We start from the raw sequence: 22,599 nt of genomic DNA, 5'->3' as shown, positions 1-22,599 counted from the left end.
CAAAATAACATTCAAGTTGTTCTTTCTAAATTTGTCTTGCACTTGCTTTGAGCCGTACGATTCTCACGACAACGCACGAAGGCTATATGAAACGTGAAGGCGCCTGATTGGTTACCAGAGGGGGTTCTGCTTTTCACTACCAAGCCATCTGTCACCGAGTTCACACACTCCCCACTCACCAAAGAACTGCCAAGCCCAGAGTACACCCAAAGCACAGGGACAATGTATGGGCCAAGCTAGGATGAATTCATCAGTGGCTTGAACTGTATTTATTTGTATGATAAGCAGAATCTGCAAAAGATAATATACTTAAACATATTCTCCAGAAAGACGGCTGAAGACATTTGATCTTATCAAATTACCCTAAATATATAAAAATATACATTTTAGTACAATATTTCACATGGGTTGCGACTCAAGGAAAGAGCCCTTACTCCTGAATCTGAGACCCGCAGTGCCTTGTCAGGGGTCTTATTTATTCATATCATTCATTTGCTAATCATTTCCACACTGCATTTTTTATCATTATGAATAAATCAAATAAGACATATTATGCCTTTGTCTGTGATACAGTTGATAATGAATGAATGAATGAATGAATGAATGAATGAATGAATGAATAGTTCATAAAAACTCATTTTCGACCGCTCGACAGGGGCCAGCTCGTCGCAGGGTTGGAGACACGTATGTTATATGAACTGTTTATTTATTTTCGGGACAGTGCATTTTAATAAACATCTCTGTAAATATGCCAGAATCAGCCAAAAGGCTATTTTACATCTGTGGTCCCATGACAGCTGTTACAGTCTAAAACAGGGAATTATATATACACCATCATTTACATTATAAGACACAGACACATCAATCATCCAGGTACAGACAACAGACACATAAACGAGCAGATACACACCCTATGGAAAACAAACGCACACAGACACATGCAAGTACATGGCATGTGGCCTGCAGGGGGCAGCAGAAAGGGCAGGTGTAGTTAGTGTTGACAGATCTGGTTTGCAATGAGCCATTGTTGAAATTTGAAGGTGTGATACGAGTTTACATTTCTGATAGTTGTGGGTGTGAGGTCAGAGGCAGCGCGAACGGAAGAAGCAGTTTGACTGAATGTGCTTTTCCTGAAGGGGAGAGTGCAGGCCCCTCGCTGCTCCTCTGGCTCTGCTGTGGCTGGTGGTTCTGATGTTACTCAACTGTGGTGGAGATGATGGACCATGAATGACTTTGTATAATAGACAGGCAGTTGTCTGTCAGTTTGTATTTTGCTCTAGTATCGTCACCAAAATGTCCTCTTAGTGATGTTTATTGAAGTGCTAAAGTTTGTTTGCTTTGGTAACGATGATGTAAGGTCACAGACATTCTGTGAGCCAATGCCAATCATCAAAACTATTTGTACTGGTATAAGCCATAGCATTTTTGAAAATGGTTTTAGAAGGCCTTTCAGGAGCTTTGTCTGTGAGGAATTTTTCATTGTCGGTGTTAGCTGCTTATAATTCTGAACACAGCAGTTGCCTAATAACTGGGTATAATATATTCCCCACAGAAAACAAAAACACTTTCAGAGAAGGGTTCTCTTCACAGTTTGACTGTCTAGAGCACTGCATTTGTTTATGAGGTAAGAATCAGCATTAAAATGCTAATAAGCTAATGAGCCTGGATAAATGTATGTATGATCCTAAATAATACAGCCAGAAATTGACCTAATTATAATGTACATAAATTACGAATTATATTTTACTCACCAATCTCTCTGCCCAGCCCCGAGTGCAGGATAGCACCCGCAGAGGTGACCACTGCGCAGGTTTTAAAGGGGCCTGGACCTCCGCGCCTGTACAGCTGGTCCAGAGGGACGGCGGGCACAAGACTGTCCCATCCCATAGAGCTGAAGGGCTTCTCTGACCCATCCACAGTGGTTAGTTTGGCCTGGGCCTTGATCTGACACAGCAGCTCTTTAGCACTTTGTGCTCGTCTGCGCTGTCCCTTATACACCACATGGTGCTTGTTGGCATTTACATAGTCCTTCATAGCACGCTGCAGGCGAGGACTCAACATCCCAGAGGACACCTTGCCCCTCCACAAACGCTGTACCACTGAGTAGGATTTAGAGAAGTAGTATTCCTCCATTTCCCTGGAGTCTCCACCAGATTTTCGGCGCGCTGTGGTCCCCAATCTGTTGTCAAGCTGTTCGTCGTCCTCTTCCTCATGGAAGTTACTAACATTGTTCTGATAGTCCATGTTCTGTTGGGAGGTCCTGTCTCGACTGTGCGCTCCAGGACCATCGACATTCTCTGTGCCAAAAGAGGACCATGCAGCCAGACTTTGGGGATCAAGATAATCCTGTTGACTAACCTCTTGGCTTCCATAGGGTGCACTGTTGGGGCTGTGTGTTCCCTCCACACTGGATTCAAGAGTAGGGGAGCTGTTGCCTGGTCCTGGTCTGGACTCTTCGCCTTGGTACGGAGCGGTCTCAGTAACATGCGCAGGTCTGAAGCCTGTGATGGCGGCCTGTATGGAGGCCAGGCGTCTGATGTCGGGGTGCTGTGACAGTAAAGAGCCAGCAGAGGTCAGTGGCTCTCCCACCCGAGCGTCCAGAAAGTACGAGAGCAGGCCCAAGAAGAGGAGCACCCATGCCAGCATGGCCACTAGCACCATCCGACGCCACTGCCTCATGCTGGACTTCATCACACTCACATGTACAGGTCCAAACACCGGTGTCCCGGGCCGCAGCACTCAGGTCAGTCCTGGGCCTGGGATGGAGAGAACAAAGTTTAGAGTGAGCTTCAGCAAATAAACATTGCTTCAAATGACAGCTAAACAAACAACACACCAAACCAAGTGTCTTATTCCTCCATGTTCGTCTGGCCCAGGATTTAACAGCACCCTGCGGACACAGAAAAACAGCAAATTAGAAAAGTGAAGAGACATGCGAGTCTGTAGAGAGGCACCAGTCTGCTCTGTAAAAATGGTAAAATTGAAAACAAAGTTATTAACTGTGGAAAACCAAGTAACAAATGTTCAACAACAGAGCCAGCTTTAACTTCAAAAAGCTAAATCAGTCGGGCATATAACCATTCCTAAATTATTAAACAAATCCATTTATTCTGAGCCTTCAAACAAGATAGAGATAAAGAACAGCAGATCCTGTGTGTGCGTGCGTGCGTGCGTGCGCGTGTGTGCGTGCGTGCGTGTGTATGTATAGTATAGTATAGATGTAAATGTAATACGATGATCTGAACTTCAAAACCCATCTGCAGAAATATCTTTATTTATTATTCAACTTTTCAATGAAAATCCGCCTTGATTAAAAAACACTGTAACACTGTTTGGCAATGAGCATTTTACAATGCACTAGTGGATAGTCTGTGCAATTAAGGTGAATAAATGGGGACTTTTGGCCTTGACTTACAACCACAGGTAATTACAAGTGGCTCTCAATCTGGGAGTGTTTCTCCAGAGAACAGGGCGAAGGGGGAAGGTCTCAGCTCTTGTCCTAATTACAGCTTTCTGTCTGTGGGAGCCCGAGGAGCAGAGGTGGGTCCTGCAGTCAGAGCTCTTACTTGAGATACAGGCCACACGAAGGGCCACTGACCCGGTCAACACCACAGGGGAACAGTATGGGGGGACTGGGCCAGAGAGAGCAGCCAGTGGGTATCTATAAAAGCACAAGCTCTCACAAGAGAGACAGGCTGTACAATGATTCATCAAAATTTTGATAATATTGTGAATGTTCATTTGATGATGTGCAACATTTTCATATCAAATACAAATACATTGTTTATAGTCAAATTGTTATTTAAAAAAAAAAGCTAAATTAAAACAATATCTATTAAAATAAGCTATTTTGTGACTACTTTACAGACATTTCACATTTGTCTAACAATTAAGCCTCAACTAACATGTTTTAACAAATCCTGTTGGATTGACATTATTGGGTCAAAAAAAAAAAAAAAAGTATATTCATTCAATATTGCCCACCCCTGGTTCATTACTGCGGCCACCGAAGGATTTTAAACAAAGTCTGCCATCGGGTATGTTTATGCTCCCCGTGCAAGACCTCTGCAATCATTCGTGATGTGCAAAAGGAGCAGGTAGCCACATCAAGAAAAAACACCCTACACAGAAAAGATGTAGACCACATAAGGAGTATGGAACTATTTTGGAAAAATACCAATGTGATTTTCTTTTTTCTTGTGTTTTTTAAGGATGTTTTGGCTCGTAGGCTTTATTAGTCAGGACAACCGGGCGTGAAATGGGGATGAAAGAGAAGGGAGGACATGCAGTAAACTGTCAGAGTCGGGATTCGAACTCACAACACTGCAGCCGGCTGCACATGGAGCCTGACATAATGTGATACCATCTGAGTGATGACAGGAAAATTAACTGCTAAGCTACAAATGATTCCATTTCAGGAAGAAAAAAACTGCATGACAAGACTATTTTCAGAACAATATATTCCCTAATTGATTGTGCCATTTGTGAATTTGTTTGTGAAATTGTGAAGCGTGCATCTGAAAGGAACCATTGCTGCTAAACTAAATGAAATATGGTTGCATTGGAAGGGCATCTGACTTCAAGGTTATCTCTATAATACAAACAAGCCAAAGACGATTAATGAGAGTTAAATAACAGTATGTAGCTCATCCAGAGTGTCAAATACTTTATACCTGAACGATTAACATTGTTGAAAATGGTTTTATAAAGTAATACAGTCAGGAGGGGAATGAGATGCAGCTGTAATGCCATCTACAAGTGTGAAATGTTATGTGGAATGTGATAAATATACATTTTAACGTACTCGCCAACAACACAAAACAGAATTCCACAACTGGCCCCCCGGCAAAGTCTGACAAAAAACAATGCATCTATAGGCAGCACTGCTCAACAGAGGCCTATAATGTGCACCTAATGTGCCTCCACCTGGCATTCATCAGGATCAGTTTGAGTGCATGCAACAACAAACGTGTGGCACAGATGGGAGGGGGGAGGAGGCCAGTCTGAAGAAATGCATAGAAAAGGTAATTGTGCCACCAGACATCCGCAACTTAATTAGAGGGAAAAGGAGAAGAATAAAATCAAAAGACTGTTAATTCAAACATAATTGGTATGAGAGGAAAAAGAGGGGAAGGTTTTTCTCACATTATGTTCATTATGTTTGAGCCAATGAAAATGAAGCCGTAAGAACATACATTACAGAACATGTATGTATAAGTCCAAAACACAGGGTTCAGGGTTAGCACACTTTACAGTACTACATAATATGGAGAGAGGATATTTAGCTGTTTGCACTGGGGCTGTCAAAGGTATTGCTGCTCAGATAGAAATCATTACTAAACTATTATTGAAACTAGATACTCTTTCCTGAGTAAGTGTAGAAATACTAGTTCTGATATAGATCAAAATCTACACAACCAATATGTGTCAGTCAGTCAATCAGTATTGAGCTTTTTTCTTAATATTTAAATCAAGTTTGACAAATCAGTATTATGACAACATTAGAGGACAATACATCTTCTAAATAACTGCAGCTTGTGCAATCTGCGTATTGCCATAATTCAGATTGTGATTGGATTTGTTTGCAAGTAACCTTGCCATATTATCAAGTCAGAAAAAAAAATCTTTATAGTAAAGCTCTGGTAAAGTGCAGCCATTTAACATCTGGTGGATATTGATCTTTGTGGCTTAAGTGAATCTAGTCAAAGACGAGAGACTTTTTCTATTTGTCATGGGTTTACACACCAACCAAGCTTAATATTAAAGCTACTGCCAGAGGTTATCATGATGTGAATGCTTACTGCATATCATACAGTACTTAGAAGCAGGACAATCCTGGAGTATATGGGCAGATTTCTTTTCCTAAATTAAACATATTACATGAAAAAATAAAAAGCACAAAAGAAAAAGTGAGTCTTGAAGCGATTTCCCAAACTCTCAAATCGCTTAAAGGAATAACAGAGGATTTTTCGCCGATTTGAGAACTCAAGCATGCGCACTCACCCCCCACCCTCCTGTGGCTGCCTGCCATCAAACCTTGTGCAAAAACATGCAACAGCCTCGCTGCTACACAATTGTTTATTAGCGCGATAGATTGCATTGCATCTCTCGTCTCCGCAGATTTCCGTCTCTTCTGAGCTCGAACAGTCTTTCTCTGTCGTCATTTTTGTACTGTACACTGAAGGAACTCACTAAACACACACCGGCATATCAACCACGCATGCATAGCCAGGGAAACGTGCTGCTCTCCTGGGGACGAGCCTGTAGGTGTGCAGTAGGACGCATGGAATGATTGACAAGGGGGAGAACTACTCGGCTGTCCATGCCACGAGAAAATGAGACTCAGATTGCTCACCAAAAATCCTCTATTATTCCTTTAACAATTTCAGGCATTATTCACTCTGAACTGTGCGGTGGTAAGCTACTCCTGTAGCTACAGCTGCCTGAGGAAGACCGACAGAAACGAGGCTGCCAATCTGCGCCATCAGCCCCTCACCAATTACTTATTCAAGTGTCTTGCCCAAGGACACAATAACAACATGCACTTGTCAGAACTAGGACCAAAATACTAACATTTGGAAAACAAACACTGTCTGGCCCCAAAGCCAACTGCCCTCACTGTACTTGTCAATACAGACACAAGACCAATTATAACCACAATATTAAGTATTTGAAGATGCCCCTTTCATGAAACATGCAGAGTTCACTTCAGAAATCTGACCCTTTGGCTGAATCCGTTTTGCTGTAAAATGACTCTAACATTGCATTCATTAACACACGGTTATTGGTTGAATGTGTTTAATCATGTAGCATGAAAGCCATAACATACTGCAGCTCTTTCTCATATTGTACATTTTTGTGGTTGTGGACACATTTTCTGAAATGAGAAACCTTATCTTCAGAGAGACTGAGATATCACGAGTCATTTTGTGTTAACAGAGAGGAGAGAGAGGCGTGTTCTAAGTAAATGGTCTATGTGAGTTAACAAGGCTGAGGCCGCAGGTTTTAGCCTCAGAGGGGCAACTGTTATTACCACATTGGACATTACATCTCAGCACCGGTAATTAGAAAGCCTGAGTTGAGCTCTCTGAAGAGTCCACTGCCCTTTACCACCAATCCACCCGTTTTTTTGTTTTTTTTTAATTTACAGACTAGTAAAGTACATTAATATCTATAACGCCACATCAAAATTGGGAGCAAACGTGGAACTAAATATGAACTCAAACAGGATCATACCAGGACTAAACTACTAGTGTGAATGCACATTAAATTAACATGTTTGAAGCAGGAAAGGACTTCAATGAGTTTGGCAGTGACCACATTGTGGGATTAAATATATCCACTGTATGTAGGGGGCTGCATAGAAAGTCTGGTCAATATGTACACATTTATCAAATGTCTGTAAATCCCCACTGAAGAAGAAAGGTTCGTCCTCCAGTGCTTCTCTAAAACAAAAGGATGCCTCTCTGACGTTTCTTTACGCAGTGCTCCCTGGTGAGTTGCAGGGAAATATAGAAGAGACTATGTAGCACACTAGCTTTATTGAAAATCTATCTTGCTGCCAGGAGTGCGGAGGTTTGTAAGTACAGTGTGTATTACGGTCTGCAAATGAGTCTCACACATCAGCCGTTACACAGGGCTTTGACACATGACATAATGAGAGCCTTCCTTCTCACTCCACGTTCTCACCTTCCTCTTCCTCCCCCACATCTGCCTCACAGTGACCTACATTCAAGTCTCCATGCAGATGTTAGGCCAGGCTACGCTTCAATGGGCTGTGGAGATTGTACAAAGGACTCTCCGTAGAACCCGTTTGGTCTTGCCTGTTCGCTGTCACTTCCGTTCGATTGATATTTGCATGCATTTGTAGTTTGTGGAATGTCCAGTAGAGGGCGTTTCTTCTTTATTGGTGTTTATGGCGGTTGGTATCCAAGTGTTCTTCTTCTTCTTTGGTGTTTTATGGCAGCTGGTATCCAAGTGTTACATTACTGATTCCCCGTTATGGCATATGAAATAAAAGAACTGGGTTGGCTATATTGAGTCAGAATAATAGGCAGGAATTAAATCTGCAGAATATTCCTACAATCCAGTCACGGGGATTGTAAGGCTATAGTCACTTACTTGTATAACACAGGGTTAAGTGGAACCAACCGCCATAAAAGAAGAATAAGAGCGAACGTTGGCCGGACGAAGGCTGGACGAAGGTGCCGGACAAAGATGAGATGAAGAAGATCCGACCAATCCGTTCAGAGAAGAGAGGGAAAGAAGCAACCGCCCCGCCCATGTTTGTTTTGTTTCGGTTGTTCGGACTTTCGCCCAAACCACAATGCTGCTCTGTGATTGGTTCCAGTCTCGCCTGTGGACGCTAAATGCCATGCGATTGGCCCGTTAAATCACTGATGCGGAATGCAAATGAATCAACAAGATGGATTCTCTAGAGTTTGTGAATTCACAAAAATGAAGAGAATTCATCTTACTTCCAAGGTTAGGACTTTGCAGTGGAGAGACCCTTCAACATCAGAATGACACTTAACAAACAGCATGAATGGTGATCAAATCCAGTGTGAGATTGTTGTGTTAATAAATGGTAATCTTGCAATAAGCTTTCTCTTTTATATATTTTCTTCTCTTTAATATAAAGAGAACACCATGACACAAATATTCTGACAATTTGAATCATTGTGGTTTCAAATTCAGTATCAAGAACGAAGCCTTTAAGGAGATTTTATGTTACCCCAGACTTTTAGATAGGATTTGAAAACATCCTGTCCAAATAATTTTGTCCGGGGGTACGCGGGCCGACTAGGTGAAAAAACGAGTAGCTTCGGCATTCTCCGGACCACGGCTCGGCAGCCAATCAGAGCCAAGCACACAAATTTCGTCGACCAATCAGCGCACAGTTAGGGATGCGTACCGCTACGATGGACCGGATATTATAATTTATAATAGATCCATGATCTGGACTTGTAAAAACGTTTCGGTTCAGGTCCAAAAAAACCGAAACCCCGGTGATTCGGTTCTGGACTTTAACCTTTTTGTTCTAGAATGTAAACCATATTAAACCGCTGGAAAAGACGTAATCACTGCCATGCGCCGCCGTCAATAGCGCACACGGACCCTAATTAGCAACGCACGCGTCTTCCGGGCAGAAGTTGAAGCCGGCGAAATAAGTTTAAAGATGCGAGAGACAGCGCAGAACCGTGTGTCCACATGTGAACATTGAAGCGGGAGCCGGTAAGATCGCTGGCTTTATTTGAACTGTTTTAAGCTGTGGCCGCCGCGTGCGATGTTGTGATGGTTAAAGGGGCGGGGTCAGCGTGGTCTTATCTGGGTCTTTGGTCTTTGTGTAAATATGAATGAAATAACTGAAGTGTTATGTTGTGGTGTGATGCATTTGGCATTAAGTAAATACAAAGTAAAGTCAAAGTAATATTGCTTAATTGCTGCATTCATTAATTGGAGTTTATATTTTGTAATATTATTTTGTATTTGTGTTCTACAGTTGTTAAATATGGTCTGGTGTTTAATGCTGCTAATATGATGTATTATTTTGATGTGTTGTGTAAAATATTTTCATATTCTACTTTTGATACTGCTAAGTTAATTGCTTTATAGTGATTCAAGTTGACTTTTATGCTAGTTTTTGTAACTCTGTTATTTTACACTGACTTAATTATTTACACTGGTGTATTGTCTGTTTGAAGGTTTTTACCTGACTTTGGATGGCAATGGATCTGTAACATTAAAGAGTGGAAATGTGTCTAAAGATAAAACATTGTATCAGATGAAACAGCTGCTTTGACCCTTGACCCCGACTGACTGTCAACAATACTCAACATGCTCTTGTTGTTGAGTTGAGTCTTGAGTTGTTCCTCAAGTAATGTGTGTTAACTATTAAGCTATAGTTTAGCAGCTAGCTAGTAGCTTGTGATTTGTAAGTTGTAACTTCTGTTAAAAAACAGTGAATAAAGCAGACAGGTTGAGTTTATTTCAATCTGCAGTTAAGCCTTGTGTTTGATAGTCGTCCTTGTTCAAGTGTCTTCAACTTAATTTAGCCAAGTAGCTTGTGTTATGCTGTTATAACATTATGCAAATATGGCATGGTTTAGGTCCGGACTTGAACCTGAAAGCAGGTTTAGGCATGCATCCCTACGCGCAGCATGCAAATTTTCACTTGTAAATAGTAAACTGTAATGGCAGACTATTGTTAAATGCTTCCCGGCCCGATTAAATAATAATATTCCCTTTTTTTCTAAGATTTATTAATAAAATGGCCGTCCCTGCACTCTCGAAAATGCTCGTCCACATTTTAAAATACCACCGCCTGTGTTACCCACTGCACCTACCATGTGAACATCATATTAGGCCTGAATGGTCAGTTTGAAATTTAAATGCAGATCACAAATCAGCACTATTGTTCTGATTGTAAAGTTATAATTTCTTATTATCCATCCAAATTTGCAGTCAAAGGTCAGATCTTGAGTTGATTTGGCATCGTCTTATCACCCACCCAAAATTTGGACAAAAATACAGGACAAAAACCGCCAACACTATGTAAATGTGGCCCTACCAGCAGCAGCACCAGCCTGGCACCACTGGTATGCTCCATGTGGAGCATCAGACTCACAGCACACAAGAGCTTGTTCCAGCCATGCCCCTACCTGCCAATCATACATTCATAATGCACACAACTGTGGGCGGAACAACACTGTAAAGCTGCAGCCACGGCTGTTTGGGTTTCACTTTCTTAATCTCAGATTCAAGAGGCGGTGGCACAAGGAGAGCAGGCCACTCTGACAAGCCTCTTTGTGTCTGTAGTGAGTCTGGAGGAGCTCCCAGGAATGAATGTCAGTGGATTTGTGTTACTATAGCAAAACAATATCAAATTAGATGGTGGCGTATCATTTCAACATACCTTTAAATTCTAAAGGGGAACTCTTCGGTAAATTAACTATTAACCATTGATATTTTTCTTTGAATCTGATAAAGCAGCTATTGCCTTCCATTATATCTCACTCAGGTTAACGGATATTTGTTAGCTATTAGTTCAAAACACGTCAGACAAACACACGTGTAATGTGCGTAGCTTTCTACCACGTCTCGAGCGCCACTTGGTACGGCTCTGCGCCCCCCAAACAGGCGCGCCCCCCACTTTGAGAAGCTCTGCAATAAGGCGTCATGTGATGTATGCTTAATCTTCATGTGCCAGTGGCTTTTCATATTAGAGCACATCACAACTCTTAATACTTGCTCCGTCAAGGTCAGACAGGAACGTCCCAACTCCATTAAAGACTTGATTAGGCTTGTCTTGTCCATCCTCCTGCAGCCACAGCACTGATTATATCAACCAGGCAAAATGTCGAGTTTTGTGCAAAGATCCTCTCAGAAAGTCATTAATCTCACAGAGAAGTGACTATACGGAATCATTACAGAGAGTTACAGCGAGGTAGCAGTCTGTCACGCGTAAAGCCTCTGAGGTGGAAAATTCACTTCTGAACTACAGTTAAAGTGTGTGACGGAGCCAAGTAGGAATAATGATGTCAAACTCATCTGTAACCGGTGTAACTATTTTTTAGGTTCAATGTTCAACAAAAAAGGGATAAGTAATCTAGAATGTATTACCATATGCTTGTCTTGTATCAATATCAAAATGTATTTTCTTAACTGATTTAGGGTTGCAACAAGTTTATCAATTAATCACAACTAATTGATCATTTAATTTAATTGTCAACTAATTTAGAAAATCCAATAATTGTTAACTGGTCAATACATAGGTTTATGACCCCAGTTGCGCCGTAATATCATTAAAATGATGCAAATTTGTAAATGTAGTGTATTTGATGAAAAGACCATTTTATTCATAAATGTGCTCCACCAGGATCCTAAAACGACTTCACTTCATCTGGGTCAAATATAGTTTAAACAAATATTTACATTACGTGACTTTTACCTTCTAAACAACTAATCAATTAATCAAAAGATAATCGCTAGACTAATCAATTATCAAAATGACCGTTCATTTCAGTCCTAAACTGGTTTTAGGCTAAGTACATTTGTAACTACCGTGGTTTTACTTGAACTAAAAAGGACATCAGGCTTTGTACTGATGATTGTGTCTGGATTTATTTGCTCTTGTTTCAGCCAGGACACCATTACATCTTTTACAGCGTGAAAACCTGTTCGCCAACTTATGACCATTGGTAGTTAAGTAGCTTGTTTTCTGCCAAACGTCTGGGGCAATACCAGCGGTCACATGACAACGTACACTGGTAAAATATCTATTTAAATAAAACACATAAATAATGAAAGAATTACAATGATGTTTGGGTCAATTTGGTGTGTAACAAATGAAATTCAAATGTTTTAGGCGGACCACTCTGTTGCCATAGAAACACACACTGACAAATTAGCGTCAGCTACAATGTTAATCAGGTCAACCAATAACATTTCGGTTGTTAAATGTATTGAATTGGACTAGGCCTGTCAATCAATCAATTTTAGGTAGAATAATATTGATGTTTGTTATAGTGAAAAGTCTTACGATATTGCACCAGGGGATTCTTATCTATACAATGTTATTGATTAAATTGCAATTTGTGACTAGAGATGTCACTAATATATATATATATATATATATATATAATTACCGTACTTTCCGCACTAAAAGGTGCACTTAAAACCGTCAGTGCGCTTTATAATCCGGTGCATTTAATGATTTATTATTATGGATTATTTCTGGTTGTGCTTACTGACCTCGAAGTGATTTTGTGAGGTACACGGTGTATAAAGAAGACTCAGGACACAAGAGAATCAGAAGAACATCTAGAAGCACGTTTACAGTACTCATTAACTGGAAGTCCCAACAACAGGTATGCAAAGCATTCTGGGAACAGTAGTCTACCGCTACCTCAATATAATACATCCATGACCGCTACACACGGCGCTTTGTCAAAATGTAAACTACATTATACGTCAGGAACAACACGGACACCTAAATAAAGGACCCCGAATTAAGGACCCCAAGATGGCTCCTGCCAAGAGACCATGGATCTATTATATTATCGCAAGAGACACACTTACGACGCAGACTTTAAACTCTGGGCTAAAGTATCAGTCACGAAGAATTTGAGGGATTTGTGGACGAGGACTGAACTGAAAAAGTTGTGTATTGTGTTGTATTTTACGTGTTATAAGTGAGCAAGTCTGAGAGTTGGTATGAATACGCTTATTGACGTTTGAACAATGTTGATCTGAATGAGTTGAACGCGTTTAATAAAGCTCAACTGACTGACTTATCCGTCTAATTGTTTCGCTTAATGCGCTTTATAGTAAAATTACTCACTGTTGCTTCTATACTTAGGATTATATATTTATATTGTGACCTGAATAATATATGATATACATCATATATTTGTGAGTAGACGTAAGAGTAATAATTAGTCATTTAGAAAAATTGCAATAAGCCTTCATAAATTAAAGGCGGTATGGACGATTTTTCGGCGATTTGGGAACGCAGGCGGAAGTGCGCATGCGCACTCCCCCGTGCGGACTGATACAACACACATGTGCGTTTGTTTATTAGCGCAACGGAGCGCATCGCATCTCTCAGTGGACAGAAATCTACGAGAGACGCATCTCTCGTCTCTCGTAGATTTCTGTCCACTTCTGCGTCAGCTCGAACTGTCTTTCTCCGTCTTCATTTTGCCCCATACACTGAGGGAACTATATTATGATAGATCCATGCGCTTAGGCACGCGGAAACGTGAGGACGAGCCTGACGCGGCTGCAGGTGAGCGATAGGTGCGTTTTATGATTGATACGTGGCAGGACAAATGATTTATCCACGCCACGAGGAAATATGATTTAAAAAATTGCTGAAAAAAATCGTCCATACCACCTTTAAGATAAGATAATCCTTTAATATCCAAACAAGGGGAAATTTTAACGCAGTAGAAGCAGGAGGAAAGGACAGATTATGCGAAGTTTCAAAAACACACCTCTTAATAGAACTCTTATGAACAAAAAAAACTTATTAACAAAACTCCTCTCCTCCATCTTAATAGGGAATGGAGGGGGGGAAATAAACTAGATAAATAAAAATAAAAAGATAAAGATAAAAATAAGATAATAATAAAATAATGATAATAGAATAAAATAAAAATAAAGTAAAAATAGCAAGCACAAGACTAGGCAATACTATTAGCAGGTAAGTAAACCGGATAAAAACAAAATAGAACACTCTTATTTACAGGTATTGCACATGGTTGGTGCAATACCTGAAATTACAACCAGGCCAGGACTAGTGATTTTATAGTTACTGTTATGAGCCACTGTTTAGCTTTGGTGCTAATGCTGATCCAACAATGCTCTGGCTGCACCTATTCGAAACAGATACTTGGATTATTTGTTTTATTTTTTACACGACAGCAATTCAAACCTTTCACCTTCAAATGCTATGATTCACTCAAACTATCCCCACAGGAAGAGATAGATTTACGTCCCGATTATAGCCGTAATGCTTGAGCACACCTGGAGAAGGTTGGGTTCCTCCAATTACTGGCTTTTTCTCTGCAAACGCTCGCTGTGTGAAGTGTGGGCACCGTGTAATTACTGGGCTAAAGGACGCGTTTCATTTAGGGCCACTGACACAGCAGCGCTCGGAGAGATTGCACAGCTGTGATTCATTCAGAACAAGAGGAGCAGGCAGAAGAAGTCTAATATGTAAATATACCATCATTTTCTGACGCTACTTTTTCCCCACGCTTTGAGCCCTGCGGTCTATCCGACAATGTGGCTAATTTCTAGATTTTTTTCTGGATAACGGTCACTGGAAGCGCAAGCATTTGACATGCTGTAGAAGAAGACGTTGTTAGAAGCACTATTCAGCGGTCTCAGATGTGTTCTCTGTATGTTAAGCTTCAAAGCGAGTGTTTTATTACAATCGACGCAAAGACACATGGAGCGCGGGCCTGTGGTATACAGATTTTTTGGACCAACCTGACTCAGATTGGTCCAACCCGTGACTCAACCCGTGCATCACTACCGTAGAACATCTTCCTGTGTAAATATCTCATGTTACAACTTAACAAGCAGATGAACCAGATGTGAAGACACAGACACGGGTGAATCAGCTCACACAGAGTAATCAAGAACAGAGAGGACAGTAGGGACAGCTGTGATTTGTTTTTTCTTTTGTTAAACTTCAAACTGCTGTGTGTTTTATTACAATCCAACTCATATTCACTGAGAAATTAGTCTAATAAGACCAGCAGGTTCAAAAGACAACCAGCACATCATACCATGGACCATATTTATGTGTAAATATCTCACATTACAACGTGGGCACCTGCAGCTTAATGACAGGTGCTGCCTGACTTATAGTCTGTATTTTCCAGACTATAAGTCGCACCTTTTTTCATAGTTTTGGCCGGGGTGCGACTTATACTTATATTTGTACTCCGGAGCGACTTATATTTGATATAATTTGTTATTTTCACACTTGCAACCACATTTCATACTCCTGTGCAACTTATATTTGTTTTTTCTTCTTTGTTATGCATTTTTTGGCTGGTGCGACTTATAGTCTGGAAAATATGGTAAGTTAAGTCAGAAGTCCAATGTAAGCACTCATTTGACTTCACAGTTGATCCAGCTGAAGCAAATACTGGTGAGCTACCTGCCAATGTCTAGGTCTCCAGCCCTGATTGCACAAAGACTTAATACAAATAATGGAATAATGTCCTTGGTTACTAGCCTTTGAGCATGCTCTTGAGTGCCTTTAGTTTGGCATCTCATGTTTTAGAACAAACATTTTTTTTAATAACAAACAAAATTATATTTGGATCTCTGCTGTGTCCCCCAGGAGTTTTAGTGCCTTCTACAGGCTGCAGAGGGAAATACACAGTTTAAAATAAAAATGGCACAGCATACAGCGTGGCCTCTCACTTCCGGGTCTCAGCATGCAGTTGTACTGATCGTGATTAGATGAGAGAACTTCACAGAAAGAGTCTGGCAATGATTTATGTACTTAAACAGCAGAGAAGATTCTCTGAGCCACGTCACAGATCGAGAAAACTCCAGTGTTTTTGACACTGGGGAGGATTTTCTAACCAGCATTCATCAAACTAGCGTGAATGAAGACATCAGGAACTCGTTAAAAAGATCTCATTCAATAGCAGATATAATTAAGTTAATCTCGAAATGTTGGCACATCTTTCTTAGTTCCATCCACAAAACGTACTTGACAAACACTATAAACATTACAAAATAATGTCATTAAATGAGAGTGGAACTGCACTGATGACACCCTTCTTCCTCGTCACTCCACCCAGTTCACAGCAGCTGACAGAACAGTGTTTAAACCATTTAATAGCCAGAACTTTCACCTCCACACCTCATTAAATATTCCCAATCAATTGCAACCATTGACCGTAGATGCTTCTTCTCTACTTGTTTCAACTGAAATCAATTTATTTCAGTTAATTTCAATTTTACATTTCCAGATTGAATCCCATTTGAATTTTGATCTCGTCACAGTCCGACAATGTCAGTCAGTTCAGTTCATTTGACTTACGGTAATAATAATATCTTTTGTTTTTTTTAATGTATACTTTTTAACCCTAGAAGTATTACTCGAAGTCTGAATTTTAAAAATGATTGCAACTAAGTACAGGGCAATAGGTGGAGATAGGGGGTAGGTTAAAGCAGACATTTTCTGAGCACACAAACCTTAAATGCAGGATCATACAGGATAACTCAACATGTATAAATCCATCAAAAATACAACCCTGAGGGAACACTTTTATAGCATTGTTAAAGGGCCACAAAAGTCAATTTTACATAATATTTCTCCTTCAAATACAGAGGGTAAATGCATATGTATGTGTGTCTAGGAAGAGTTTGAGTCATCCTGGCCTTTGTGCATCCATTTCCGATAAATCACCCAGTGCAATACGTTTTGATGATAGGCTTTCAGAGAGCAGAAGGCCCTCTCAAAGACATCCTGCCAACAGCAAGGTCTTGGGGAGGAAATACAGCCACACAGCTCACATGATGGATCATAAAGACAATAAAATACAGCAATAGGCAACAAGCAGAGGTAGAGAGGAGAGAAAGTCTACCTCCTGTACCTAGACTAGACTGTATTAGCCTTTTGTTATCAATAATTGTTTGAGACTGTATTTTCTGTTAACCTTGCCAGCAAGATGAAGTCTTTTGAGTTCAAACTCTCGAGGTTTTGGTGGAAGTCAAAACAAACATGGCCATTTTTCACAAATGGCGCTTTGTACATTTGTGGATGAGAAAGAAGACTTCTTTTCTGAACACCGGATTTAACACAATTTTAGATTTTTCTGCTTCTTCCGCTGTTGTGACACTTCAACCAATCAGGACAATGTTTTTTTTAACGTCCAACAGGTTTCAGCAAGAGCCTTCCCAGATTGATTCATGTGAAGTTAATTTTCTGTAGTTTCCCTCATGAATGTATAAAGAAAGTTAACGCAACTATTAATATGCTAATTAATACTCAGGGAAGATGGCCGTTACAAAAACATGGATGACACAAACGGAACCAACAATCAAGGACTGGACAGTATAATTGACATTCGCACAATGAAAACAAACTCTGAAAGACTTTGAATCAAATGGGACGTTTACGGTGGACAATATTTGCAATATTGTTGAATGTCTTTGGTTGCCTTTTTTTCATGTTCTCTCTCTGATCTTGGCTTTAAATGTAACTTTTCTATACTCTTTCGACTACTACTTTCCATTATACAGTACTTCTATATTGATGAATGAATTGAATAATATGCATCCTCTTTAGGCCACTAGGGGTAACTGCATCAAAACTTTTACAGCTGCTGCAGAATTTCAGACACAATACTTTGTACTTTTTGTGCGTGTTAAGAAAAAGCAACAGCAATACTTGAAGTCCAAGTTTTAATCTCTTCCATGGGATGATTGTTAATTTGCATGAGATTTAAAAAAAAAACGACTAAGGCCCGAAGTCACTGGGATAGGCTCCAGTCACCCGCGACCCCGAAAGGGAACAAGCGATAGAAAATGGATGGATGGATAAAAAAAACTCTGAACCTGTGGCGTGTTAATGCTGACAGAGATGCAAGTTATATATTCAACTACACACTTTAAGTGTCTTGAGGAAAAACCTTCACTCAGAGCAAAGAGCCATTTATTGAACATGTCTAATCTTAAGTGGCCCCTGGACCCTTACTGCTACATGCAGCTAGAAATGTCAAGATTGAAAACTAATAATCGAGACAATTTCAGAAGCAAAATTAAGTATTTTTAGTTCAATCTATAGTCCAAAAAACCTAAATGTAAATAACTTTTATAGAACTGTTTTTGTCACATTTAACTTTATTTTGTTTTTTGGAGAAGAAACTGGAGAAGAATCTGGAGAAGAATGAAAAATATGGCCAATTATTGGGGCAGGACATGAATGGGTGCAGAGTGCCCTTACAGCAGGAGTGAGAGGCACAGCTGGCCCTGATGATTTGGCTTATGGAAGGCCAAGCTCAGATAACGGCTGCTCTGCTGGGTTAGTGGCCATCTGAAATTACACCTCCACCTTCGTGCCCAGCCCTGTACTGTAATCATGTACAGTAGGGCACGGTCACAAAAATCAGTTTGGATGGGAATATAGAGGCCAGTGACCACCAAAGAGTCAGGCACATGTTAAAGGTTAGTATTAAGGCATAATGTCAGAACAAAGATTACGTTTCCTGTATTGAAATAGTATTAATAACAAGGGTTAGGGTTAGGGAAATAAGCATCTCTCAGTAATAGCACTGTGGGTCATAAGTGAGGATGTGAGGAATCCAGCGTAAACAATAATAATCAAATTTTCTGACTGGTTTGCTGTGAAAACCCTGCTGCATTTGAGAACATTTGATATACTTTTAAAAGATTTGAGAGGCATCTATGGTCATCTGACAGTGCACCGTGCCAAAAACGTGAATCTTTTAGCTGCTCCAAAGTCTGTAAGAACTACTCCACCTCACACAAGAGGGAAAACTGGCACTTGCATTGATTACGTGTCCCAAGAAACAGTCAAGCTTCAAGTATCTGTCATCCACCTTAATATTCAATTAGAAACTTTTAATACGGCCCAACATCCAACCCTGTTCTTTTCATCTGGTGCCTAAATCAAAGTGACGTTTCTGAGCAGCTCTGAAATATTGAAAAGGTGCTTCAGTGTGTGCAGCTATTAAGCAGATCGAGCATAGCACATCTATCTGAATGATTCCTGTAAAATTGTCCTTGGACACTTCTGTCACTGCTGTTCCAGAACCTAGTTTATTTCTCGTGGTTAAATGGCCACAAACAAAACTGAAGCATAAACAAGACGCTGCATCATTAATAAACAGCTTGCCTATTGATTGGTCTTCTCATAATAAACAGTTTTCTTTTATCCTCCACATTTCCAGACATAAGTGCCTCAATGGGCCCAACGGAATAAATCAGGGACAACCCTTTTTTACATAAATCATTCAACACATTGATTACAATACATCATCAAGTATGGTGTAGTCGCTAAGGCCCATTCATTTCATACGTTCTGATACATTTATTTGAGTTACATTGATATGTTGTATATGCTCCAGAAAATATTTCATCTCCTCTGATACATTCCCTACATTTAAATGCACAGGTCACTCCGAGTCCAAGAAACCGCTTGATTCAATGTTGGTCTTGCTTCTCTAAAGAACCAGTCAGACTTCCAGCTCTAATGCATAGTCATTGTGTCCTTAATGCATACAGTCTTTGTGTCCTTGGGCCAGATAATACACCAACCTTGTACAAATGCTAGTGAGTAGTGGTTGGTGGTTCGGTAGGGATGCAACAATATCCACATTTCTCAGTACAATATCATCACAATATGCATCTCACGGAGCAGAATTTTTGAAAATTATATTTTTTCCTTAAAAAGCCTTTTTGTGACGCATTACTGTCATGTTCCAAAGACTTACGATATAAAAAGTGGAAAATAACAGTCATGTTTACTGAAATGGAGCAAAGATCATGATCTTTGTAGTTCCTTCTGTGGTTTAGATTAGAAGCCTCGCTTCCTCCGGTCTATGCTCAATGCCCGTCACGACTCAGCTTGCTGAAGTAATAGTCATTTATTCCAGTAAGCGGATTCATTTACTTAAAACTAAAGCGTTTCAAAGGGTTGCATACTCCACTGATTACTCTCTGTAAATATCCTTGTAGTCAGGCCCTGTATCATCCCTGGCACTCTTGCCTTTTGTAAATAAAAAGGTGGGAAGCCCAAATCAACACTGAATGTAAACACCATCCACCTCCAAAAAACGGCCAAGCTGATAACATTTGGTAAAGACTTGCACTCCAACCAAATTGTGGGGCGTGAAGAGAAACATGGTCGCAGGTGTTCAATGGTGGGATTTAAAAAGGGGGAGTTGTTTGGCAGCGTTGCCCCATCTCACCTGTACCCTGTCTGCATACAGAGACACAAGGCTGCACTTTGGAGGCAATGAACAGACCAAGACGTGGCAGCCGGCATATACAACAGTGATTAGGGTCGTGTGAGAAACCCAAGGACACGTTATCAGAAACAAAAACAGGAATTCCACCAAGCAAGCATCTCAGCGTATACAGTAGTTATATGCATTTTCTATGTTCTATGCTGAAAAGGGGTTGCTTTGATTTCAGTGGCCACAGTACAAACAAGTGTGAATGTGCATTTTCAAATACAAATGTGTTTTTGTAGCCTCCTGAAGGTGATGTGCGACATTGAGGGAAAATAGCAAACCTGGTGCCCCGTAATCTCTGTATTTGGTCATTTCAGATAACTGGCTCCAGCAGCATTTGAAAAGGCCAATGCATGGCAGCCCTTGTAACGTCCCAACAACACATTAACACTTGACGCTGGTGTGTTAAAAGGCTTTACATGGCAATGACTGCAAATCAGGCCATGAGATGCGAAGTTGAGTGTATTGTCGATTCAAATGTTCTCAATATTAGAATCCAGTTTTAGGCCAACAATACAGCATAATAACTTATTAGCTTTTATCCAATACAAAGAGCAACATTTGAGATTCACGTTTTGTGATAGGTTTAACAGTGCAGAAATCACAGACCATTTGCAGCATGATTTTACAATTAGACAAGCATTTTGTCAATGTAGCCCTAATAAATAAGGTTCATTTTCAAGCGTAAACAACAAATGGGCCAACAGTGTTGTTAACGACATAGTTTTTTGTAAGAACACACAACATACGCTACACATTATAAGATGGTAATGAATAGTGCATTTTAGAATGGGTCATACTGACTGTGGCGTGAGAAGTCCACATCAAACCTTTTGAATGCAGTGAATGAACTCCAAAGAGAAGAGTGATCACCATAGGCGCATGTGGCGAGCAGAGCATCGCAAATCTATAAATGATCTTACATGGACACACAGTACTGCAAAGGGCCATCACTCCGCGTATGTTTATTAACCCATTTAAGAGGAGCCAAATGGTGTACAACAGACATCTGAACCTCATCGCTGTGGCAAACCAAGGGATAAACCCCAAGACTCGTCAAAGCAAACCGCCGGCGTGTTTACATTCATAATAAACCAAATAAATTGCACCAATAATAGCCCCTTTTTTTGGTCTATCCATGTTCGCGCTGCGTGTCCTGCACAAAGCACGCATAATAAACGGAGCACATGCAAGACTGAATGGAAATCCTGCGCAAAGGCGAACAAAGCCCTTACCTAAAAACTGTGCTGCTGCTCCTCGCGGGATGCTGCTCGTGCCCCCGCCGCGGCTGGAGATCGTGCGGCTGCTCGGTGCATTTCGCTCGGTTGCACGCGGAGAGGGCGGACCGCTGTGGATCGCCTCGGCACGCACTTCATTGAGGAGAGATATCCACTACTACGGCGGGGCAGAGCGGACCAAGGGGCTGTGTTTTCTATCACATTGTTGCTGGCCCTTTTTCTCGCATCCACACATCTGAGGGGAAAGGGGCGGGGCGGAGTCACGGGGAGAGGGGCGGGGAAGGGGGCTGTTCTCGTTGGTCAGGACGAGACTAGAGAGAGAGGCTCTGCTTTTAAAAATGCCTTTAACAAGTGGCGAGGTCGATTTGGCGAGGGGGGAGTTTTTTGCACCCCTGTCTATGTATCCAAAGACTATTTTGGAATTGACAAATAAATCTAACAAAAGGAGAACATTGAAAAATTGAAAATCGAAAGCAGTGTGTTACGTATTCTAGCAAGTCAGGGGTTGTTATTGTTTTTTGCCAGTTGTTTGTTTGTTTTTATTCTTGTTATGCACTTTGCACTCTTGTTCTTGTGATAAATAAAGTAGTATTTTCCTGTAGAACTGGTCAGGGGAGTAGCTCGCCTAGGGCACCAAATGTGCTGGGGCTGTGTAAACGTGTTTGCGTTTTGTGATGGGCTCAAAAAGCCACAGAATTAACATGCGTAGGCTTTTTGCAGATTCAAACAAACAACTACAAGGCACATCCGAAATGGCATCCCTCCTTCAGCCTACACTGCTCACTGGTTTACCAGGCTTTGTAGGTCTACACAGATTTAAATGCACCAAGTCAGCCAAGATGACTGAT

At 40.7% G+C, this 22,599-nt stretch overlaps 1 protein-coding gene across 1 annotated transcript in view; it reads right to left on the bottom strand.

Annotated features, from left to right (window-relative positions):
- st6gal2a (ST6 beta-galactosamide alpha-2,6-sialyltranferase 2a) overlaps positions 1 to 21,990 on the bottom strand; it is a 40,655-nt gene extending 18,665 nt beyond the window's left edge. Inside the window, exons 1-3 of the mRNA XM_072444722.1 lie at positions 21,749 to 21,990; positions 2,837 to 2,890; positions 1,752 to 2,756 (exon numbers count right to left, since the gene is read on the bottom strand). Of these exons, the coding sequence (XP_072300823.1) occupies positions 1,752 to 2,691 (940 nt within the window). The 5' untranslated portion in view covers positions 2,692 to 2,756; positions 2,837 to 2,890; positions 21,749 to 21,990. The remainder of the gene's footprint in view (positions 1 to 1,751; positions 2,757 to 2,836; positions 2,891 to 21,748) is intronic.
- Between the last annotated feature and the right edge of the window lie 609 nt (positions 21,991 to 22,599).

The sequence above is a fragment of the Eucyclogobius newberryi genome, unplaced genomic scaffold (assembly GCF_026437365.1).
Source record: "Eucyclogobius newberryi isolate DKJ021-1_F unplaced genomic scaffold, fEucNew1.0.hap1 SCAF_14, whole genome shotgun sequence".
Taxonomy (NCBI): domain Eukaryota; kingdom Metazoa; phylum Chordata; class Actinopteri; order Gobiiformes; family Gobiidae; genus Eucyclogobius; species Eucyclogobius newberryi.
The sequence above is the reverse complement of the archived record's forward strand: the minus strand, read 5'-3'. Positions and strand labels throughout refer to the sequence as shown.